The sequence below is a fragment of the Magnolia sinica genome, chromosome 6 (genome assembly GCF_029962835.1).
Source record: "Magnolia sinica isolate HGM2019 chromosome 6, MsV1, whole genome shotgun sequence".
Taxonomy (NCBI): domain Eukaryota; kingdom Viridiplantae; phylum Streptophyta; class Magnoliopsida; order Magnoliales; family Magnoliaceae; genus Magnolia; species Magnolia sinica.
In genome coordinates, this window is record NC_080578.1 from 3107930 (window position 1) to 3117238 (window position 9309).

The following is a 9309-nucleotide window of genomic DNA, read 5'->3' on the forward strand; positions in this document are numbered from 1 at the left end:
GGATATAATCTTCCAATTTGTAAGTTGTTTGACTCATTTCCCTTCAGTGGTGGAGGTTTTCAAATCAATGGACCGGATGAACCTATGGCCTACACGTACGGATCTGGCCTTTCACTTTTGCTGATGCGTATAATCTTTAATAATGTCTCCAGGGATAAACCCTTTCTTAGTTCTTACATGAGAAAGTATCACATGTACATGGAACGTTGCATGCTAACATAAAGCGTTTTTATTTTCCATTTTCCATCCATTTCTTACTTCAAAGGAACATCGAAGCCGTGACAAGGGTGGACAATACCATAAAGATCATCTCCAACGAAAATTGCAGCAAACCACTCATCAGATGGGCCACGGACATACTATGAATCAGACCATGGCTGCACAATAATTTCAACAGGTTAGTCCTCCTTAATCTGACTGTTCGTTCAATGGTACTATTATCAGCTAACTATAATGCCAAAATCACGCCAATCAGATGATCCTGACCCTGTGAACCGGGCCAACTTATTACAGCCGTCTGTTTTTTAAGAGCTATGGAACACGTGGCTAAATCATCGAACCAAGAGTACAATTTTTTTATTTTTTTTTTATTTTTATTTTTATTTATTTATTTATTTATTTATTTTTTTTTTTGAGTCATTAGCAATACAAAGTGGGGTCTATTGTATGGTTGGATCAAGATGATTGGAGTTATTTCGGCTATCAGTTCAATTTTAACTGTCCATTTCCGATGCTAATGATTGGATGCTTCTACATTATTACCACATGTCATTTAAAAGCCTTGGGGGCAGTTGCTAGAGCTGGGTATCTAGTCAAGTCGGACCGGGTTAGGGCTGACTCGACTTGATCAGATTTTGAAATAGGCTTGACCCAAACTTGATCCGACTCGATACTGAGTCTAGCATGCCTGACTTGATCCAAGTTCGATTTGGCTTGGACTGATCCAGACTAAGTCCGATCTGGTCAGAAGTACTGAGTCGGGTCGAGTTGACACTGAGTCAAATTGAGAGATGAGGGAGAGAGGGAGTGGAGAGATGGGTGGTTGTTGGGCTTGGAAGAGGAAGAAGAGGAGGATGAGGGAGGGAGGGAGGGAATGGAGAGGAGAGAGAAGGGTGATGGTGGTGGGTGGTTGTCGGGCTTGGAAGAGGAGGAAGATGAGGGAGGGGGAGAGAGAGGTTGGGATCGAGTTGGGATCGGGTCGGGATAGGGTTTGAGAGTCGGGTCGAGTTGAGTTTCGGATTGAGTCGAGTCAGATTGAGTTACTGAGTAACTCGAACTTGACTCAATTTGAGTTCGAATTAGGCGAAGCTTACTCGATTTGGACCAACTCACCCATTTAGTTCGGGTCAAGTCAGATTGGACCGAGTCGGACGAGTTGAGTTAGCCAAATCGGGTTGTCCCATGACCATGTTAATGTTTGTTATTTGGTAGAGTGTTCATTAAGTGAGTCCAAGTAACAACTTAGTGGGCAAGTCCATGATGTCATGGGGCCCATCTGGATATATGTTTTGTACATCCACGCTACCCATCTGTTTTTATAGCCCATTTTAGGGCATGGCACCGAAAATGAAGTAGATATAAATCTCAGGTGGACCACGACACAAGAAAGAAGGTTCATTGAATGCTCACGATTAAAAACTTCCTAAGTCCACCGTAATGTTTATTAGCCATCCACTTATTGATAAAGTTACACAGACCTGGATGAGTGGAAGAAAAAAAAATCAGTTTAATCCAAAACGAAAGCCAATTATGGTGCCCCACTTATCACGGGGACCACCTTGATATATATACTGTATCCACGCTGTTCATCCATTTTTCCAGATCATTTTAAGAAATTATCCCAAAAAGAAAGCAAGAAAGCAAATCCAATTATTAGGTGGATCGTTCTATAAGAATCAATGGTGATTGACCGTCCTACCATTAAAAACTTCTTAGGGGGGCACATTAATGTTTGCATGGTGTTTATTTACCATCTAGTAGTGTTTATTCACCATCCAATCCATTGATAAGGTTAAATGAGCCTAAATGAAGGGAAAAAACAAAATCAGCTTGATCCAAAATTTTTGTAGCCCATTAATAGTCAATCACCAACAAATTATTTTTAATAATCCACTTGATAATTGGATTTGATTAGTCTTTGGAATAATGCCCTAAAATCATACGGAAAAACGGATAGACAGTGTTGATACATAATACATATATCAAGATGGGCCCCACAGTAAGGGCCGCACCGCCTGGGGTTAACTCGGGGTCTCACCTAAGACTTGGTTATGCATCATTTCTAGGTCACGGATCTAAAATGAATTGCCAAAAAGGATGGAGGCGTAGATCTACAACATATAGATTAAGGTAGATTAAGGTGGGCCCCACGATCAGAGACTCACCCACTGAGTTGTTACCCTGGACTCATCTAATCTGCGCCCTATTTGGTAATGCACTTGTAGAAGTCTGTCCTATTATTGTACCGGGCACCGGAAGTGCTAAAAATAGGATGTAGCTTTTAAAAAAGATGGGTGTGGATATCATACGTCCTGCTATTGACTTTGCCGACAGTCGCTATCCGTCGCTTGTGGGCTTTCGTCTATCTACTTCTACTGTACAGTGTACTTGTGGCTACAGTTACTGTGATCTGGATGATCATCCATTGGACCCCAATGGGTTCTGGTTTTTGTATTTACACCTATCTGGGCAAGTAAGTTGAGGAAAAGAAAACAGTAAAAGAAAAAAAAAAGACTCGCTGGGTCGACTCAATGAGTTCCATAGCTACTGTTACTTAAGACTGCATTCAACACAAACACCACTCATTAGAGCCCTCAACTTAATCACAGCTATAAAAACAAACCCGTCAACAAAGCGCCCTTCATCTTTCTCTTGCATCTATTTAATGCTATCAATGGATAGAATCCACAAAGCCGGGTTGGTCCACTTCCAGAATGCATTGCCTTCTTAAAAGGATCACATCATCGCGTTGTTCAAGAGCATGGACGTGGACAAAGACGGAAGAATATCCAGGTGTGAGCTTCTTGGCCTCATGAACAAAGCCATGCCCACGAGTAACATCTTGTCTCTCTTTGCCGAGCTCGGACCGGAACGGATCTCTTGAGTTCTATGAGTTCGTTACATTCTACTACGCTAGCATTAGTAGGCCGGTTTGCAATGGTTGCAAGGAATTCGTCACGGGCTTGTATTATTGCTGTGTTAGGTGCTGGGAAATGCAGATGAGCGACGGGCATGGGCTGAACCAGCTGTTCGAGGCGTGCGCACTATGTTACTCAAAGAAATCATTCTGGCACAGCCACACCGAGTTCTTGGACAATTACGTGTTGTTTCGGTCGAAGAAGATATCGGTAAGACTTGATATCAATGCAGAATCCATGGGTTTAGTTTCACCTCCGAGTTGGGACATTTCCGTCATTCTATGAAAAATTGGTGGGCCATTTTGAGAATGGCCTACCAAATGTGGATGGTCCACACATCACTCACCATCCGCAGATGATTTGGAGGGAATCCAATACTTATTTCGTTTTGGTGTTCTTGTGAACTGACTCTCTGGGTGGAAACAGGCCGACAGGCCCACCTGGGCCAGCGAGCCTGGCCTGCTTTGGGTAGGGCTTGGATCTATTAGCTTGCCAATGGGCCGAGTCTCGGTCTTGACATGTGCGGCTGCAGAAGGGGAATGTGATAGATCGATCTCTCCCGAGCGCACGCGGCAGGGTGACTTGTCATTTTGGACCGTCCAACTTTTTGCTCCTACCGTGGATGGTCGAATAGCCATAGATCAGGTGATTCTAGTCATCTGATCAGTGGCCTTCGAGGTAACGGTAGAAAATAAGAATGCTGAACTGTCAAACCAATTGAAAAATAAGCCATCTATGATATTAGGGCCCACTAGATAGACAGCCCCGATTAGTATATCACCCTGCCACGATTACCGTGAAGAGATAGGTTCTACCATATTCCGGTCATTTGGGCTCCAATGGGCGACGTGTACATTACCCATAAACAATGCAGCCACATGAAGCACGTGTGCAAGATCACATCTTTCCATCAGGTGGCCTACACTATTTAGATCTTCTGGCCTAAAACACATGTATTTCGAGCGTTAGCTCTATCATTTTCAATGCAAATCAACGAATGAAATACCGTTTAACCGTAAGATTACCTTGTATATTGTGGCCCACCTGAGGTGGGAAACTGCCAGAATTTTGAGGAAGATATTTGATAACTATTTCCAAGTAGATGGAGAGCTCAGATCTCACAAACGTGTTGCATATTGGCACCCGTGCCTCCCCGTGGATGAGCAACTGATTTCCATTTCTAGAGAGGAGTCATGGACATTCAACAGGCTGGGCCTGGGTTGTTCGGGGCCCATATAGTTCAAGTGATTGAGCTGGACCTGTGACGTCTAGCCCATTGACATCCCTGATGAATAATGGCGGTCTGATTACCAGCACATCACCACCATTGAATCGTCTACATATGCATGTACTAAAGAGGAGAAGACAGTAAAAGAGAAGATGATGGACGCCGCACTCGATGCAGGCCGTTTATATTACCGAGCCCTTTCGGGCACTGAAGAGAATGTTGCATACAACCTGTTTAGGGAAATGGACAACGATGACGACGGTAGGGTGAGTGTAAATGAAGTGATTGGCTTCGTAACTAATAAGGGGATACCATGGACCGATGCATATAAGGTGTTTGAGGGCATTGGCCTCGCGCATTGAGTTCGTCGTGGCCTTGTTGTACATCTTCGTGATGCGACCATGTTGCAACAGTGGTTGAGCCAGTAAAAGGGGCTGAGCCCAAAATTGAAGCATATCCAAATATCAAGTGGATCATACCACAGAAATTTCAACGGTAGAAGTTCAAGTCAACTATTTTCTTTGGTGCGGTCCATTTGAACTTTTTATATGCTTCTATTTTGGGCTCAAGCTCTAAGATTATCTGTATAAATGGATGGACGGGGCGATAAAATACATAAATCATGGTGGACCTCACAGAGTTTACTCAGTGCGATAAGGGCAGTGAGTTACTCACTTGTACGCAATCCACTTCCGCTGCTGCCGCCCGGACCCAGCAGCATGTTTGAAAGTTCTGTATCTGTCCGGTGCGGTCCTTATTGTAGGACCCACATTGATCTATTTATTCCATATCCATGCAGCCCATCCATTTTCCATATATATCATTCTAGGGCGTTAACCCCAAGAATGAAGCACATCAAATTATTGTGTGGACCATAATAGAGGAAACGGTGGTGATTGACTAATTAATGCAGCTACAAAAGTTTTGGATCAGGTTGATATTTGGTTTTTTTAGCTTCATTCAGGCTTACGTGACTGTATCAATATATTAGATGGGAAATAATCACTACCGAAACATTAAGGTGCGCCATAAGAAGTTTTTAATGGTAAGATCTTCAATCACCACTATTTCATGTTACATGGTCCACCTGATAATTGGATCTGCTTCATATTTTGGAATAATGCCCTATAATGATATGGAAAAATATGCCAATGGCATAGATGCAGAATATATACATCAAGCTGGGCTTCACAATATGGGCTCCACATGGATTCCCCACGGTAGCCTTTTGCAGTAAGTTCCTACGCAAGGTGTCTGGGTGGGGTGGGCCCCACTACAATGTTTGTGAAAAATATAACATGCCCATCCGTTTTTCGATCTCATTTTGGGATATGCCATCAAAAATAAGATCCAAAACTTAGATGGACCACATGAGAAGAAACAATGGATATTTAGTGACCTCTTTTGAAATATTTATATGGCCACAAAATTTTTATATCAGTCTAAGTTCTCGGTGTTTTCACTTCATCCCGGTAAAAATAACCTTATAAACCGTTCGGATGGTATATAAACATTAAGGCATAACCTAGGAAGGTTTCAACTTTAGGAATTCATTTCCCCACTGTTTCATCTTATACGACCTACTTGAGTTTTGGATCCTCTTAATTTTTTTGGTAGCGTGTCTTAAAATGATCTCAAAAAAATGGATGGATGAGTTAGATTTCTCATAAACATCACCGTAGACCCACCTTGCATCCCAGCTAAAGTCTTTAGCAGGAAATCGGCGTCCCCAAATCCGTGGATCGCCGTCGGCCAAATCTTGTTCAATAAAATCTTGCACGTAGGGCTCCACCATGATGTATGTGTTTCATATACGTTTCTCTTCCAGACCACGAAACGGCGTCAGTTGGTACCGCCTTCGTGGAAATATTGACAAATGCTTGCAAGCAGGGTATGGAATCCGCGTCTAAAGACAAAAAAATTCTAAGAAATGGTGGGGCCCACAAAACTGATTGACTACTCCATTTCAGTAGGTAATCCGCGTCCAGCACCACACATGTCGCTGTTGGTTAACCTTGACTGATAGTGCCAAAGCAACCCTAATACCACGTTCTGTAGTCTACGAGTCAAACATATTGACTCACCCCAATGGGGTTCCAGTTCTTTGTATCTATCTACTTCTCCGCACTTGAGGAACAGAAAAGGAGAGTGAAAAAAAATAAAGTCTCTGAGTCAACTCACTGAGTTCTGTAAACACTGTTACAGAACCACCTGTTAGAGCCCATTTCACAGCTAGCTATTAAAACAAGCCCATCAACAACCACCCTTCATCTTTCTCTTGCATCCATCGACTTCTATCAATGGACAGCATCGTCCAAGCCGGGTGGATCCACTTCCAGAATGCATCGCGTTTGGAACAGGATCAAATCATCGCAATGTTCAAGAGCTTGGATGTGGACCAGGATGGACAAATATCAAAGGCTGAGCTTATAAACCTCTTGAAAAACACCATGCCTACGGCCAAGATCTTGTCCTTGTTTAACAAGCTTGACCGGGACGGGAGTCGGTCCCTTGATTTCTATGAGTTTGTAACGTTCCACTATGCCAACATTAGTAGGTCAGTATGCAATTGTTGCAACGAATTCGGCATGGGCTTGTATTATTGTTGCGTTAGGTGCTGGAAAATGCAGCTGAGTGACGGGGATGGGCAGGTGTTCGAGGTGTGCACGGAATGCTACTCAAACAAATCATTCAAGCACCAGCACAACGAGTTCTTGGACAATTACGTGCTGTTTCGATCCAAGGAGATTTTGGTATGTTTTCAATATCAATGGAGAATCTATGTATTTAGTTGTACCTCCAATCCGGAGAGCATTTCCATCATTCTATGAAATGTTTGTGGATGGTCCATACATCATTCACAGGAATCCGAAAAAAGTATTTCATCATGGGATTCTTGTGCACTGACTCTCAGAGAAGAGCCTGAATAAGTAGGATGGGAACAGGCCAGGCTCACCGCCCACCTGGGCCAGTCCTGGTCCTGATGTGTGGCTTCAGAAAGTGAATGTGGTAGGGTGACTGACGCAGGGAATGACATGTAGAGTTCTAGCACTGTCTTCCTCGGGGGATAACATGGAACTACTCAAACAAATCATACAAGCACCAGCTACTCAAACAAATCCATGAGAAGAGAGCAAAAATAGAAAATAATTCTAATAAAATTTGTAATAGAATAAGTTTCGAAATTATATTATAACTAAAACTTCCTAAAATCGTAGCTTATTACTATTTATAAACGGTAGCATGGTTTTCAACCAAAAATAATAAGTGTCCTATTTGACTGAACTATGATGTTCCCCTAATATTTCAAAGCACTTTTCGTGTTGGACACAACTAAAGCACAACGTACAAAGGGTTACAATCAAACTAAAACTTACTAAAAATAGCAAGCACGAAAATAAATAGGGATTTTGACTGTCAATATGATGGAATATCGCAACCAAGCATGGAGGGGTTGGGTGGCTAAAGTAGTTCCTCCTACCCAAAATTATATACGGTACATCCGATAACTCATTCCGGTTTGCGAAATGGGTCCATTTTAAGTTTTGATGGTCCGGATCAGCTCCGTCTCCAATCGGGCCTTTTCTTGTCCACCTTGGCCATGAAATTATCCGTGACCTGCTCTACATCAGTGACTTATCATGTTGGACTGTCCATCTTTTTGCCCCTACTATGGATGGTTAAATATCCATATATCCATTTGGAAAATAAGCCATTTATGATAGTAGGGCCCACTGATGGACAGCCCCGGCTAATATATCAGCCTCCCACATTTACCGTGTTGAGATTGATTCTACTACATTCTAGTTATTTGGGCTCAAATGGGTGAGGTAAACACGCAGCCACATGAGGCACGTGTGCAAGATCACATCTTTCCATCAGGTAGGCCTGCACTATTTAGATCTCCTGGCCTAGATGACATTTTCAATACAAATCAACCAATGGAAAATTTCTGTTTAATCATAAGTTTGCCTTATACACTGGCCCATCTGATTAGTATATATTTCCAAGTATATGTAGAGCTCAGATCTCACACACGTATTCCATGTAACCACGTGTGTCTCCACTAGAATTTCTAGAGGGGAGTCATGGACATTCAAGAATCTGGGCCTGGGTAGTAGTGGGCCAAGATGTTACAATTGGTTGAAGAGCTGGTCTTCTCAAGACGGGCTTTAACAGGCCCATTCAATGATCTACATGTTCAGGTACTAAATCGGGAGAAGACAGTGAAAGATAACCCAATACAGGCCGCGTTCAATGCAGGCTGTTTATATTACCGGGCCCTTTCGAGCATAAAAAATAACGTAGCAGATGCCTTGTTCAAGGAAATGGACGGCAATGGTGATTGGAGGGTGAGCGTGAATGAGGTAATCAGACTCATGACTAAAAAGGGGATATCGCAGGCAGACGCTAGTAAGGCGTTTGAGGACATTAACCTGGCCGGGGACCATTACCTTAGCTTTAAGGACGTCGTGGCTTCGTGGTGCTGCCACGTTGCGACAGGTGTATGGCCATGATCATGGGCTTGTACTACAGCTACAACATGTCAGAGAATGGAACAGATACAGATCCATGTGACCTTTGTCCCGAGTGTTACAGTAGCGGGGAGTTTGAGCATGAGCATGACCTCTTCTTAGAATTTCATCTTGCTACGGATGAAAATCCAACTAGTAAGTCTCTGTTTGTTTAAAGTAGAGATTTTAATACCAAGTGGAGCCATGGATTAGTCATCCAAACCGTTGATATGATATGATATGATATGATCACTAACTGTGCACGACCCATCTTTTAAAAATAAATAAAATTACATCACCCAGATTGGAAGATTCTGAACAATATTTGGCCTTTTTCCATGAGCTATTCTTAACCATCTATTTGTTGGGCCACCTACTAAGAGGGTTTGATTCTTCCATCTGGATGATTATTTGTTGATGTACCATGGTG

At 42.7% G+C, this 9309-nt stretch overlaps 1 protein-coding gene across 1 annotated transcript; it reads left to right on the top strand.

Annotated features, from left to right (window-relative positions):
* Positions 1 to 6499: 6499 nt before the first annotated feature.
* Positions 6500 to 8882, top strand: LOC131249462 (uncharacterized). The gene is made up of 2 exons (XM_058250273.1): positions 6500 to 7118; positions 8571 to 8882. Exons 1-2 carry the CDS (start codon positions 6666 to 6668, stop codon positions 8880 to 8882), a joined length of 765 nt encoding a protein of 254 aa, XP_058106256.1. The 5' UTR covers positions 6500 to 6665.
* Positions 8883 to 9309: the final 427 nt, after the last annotated feature.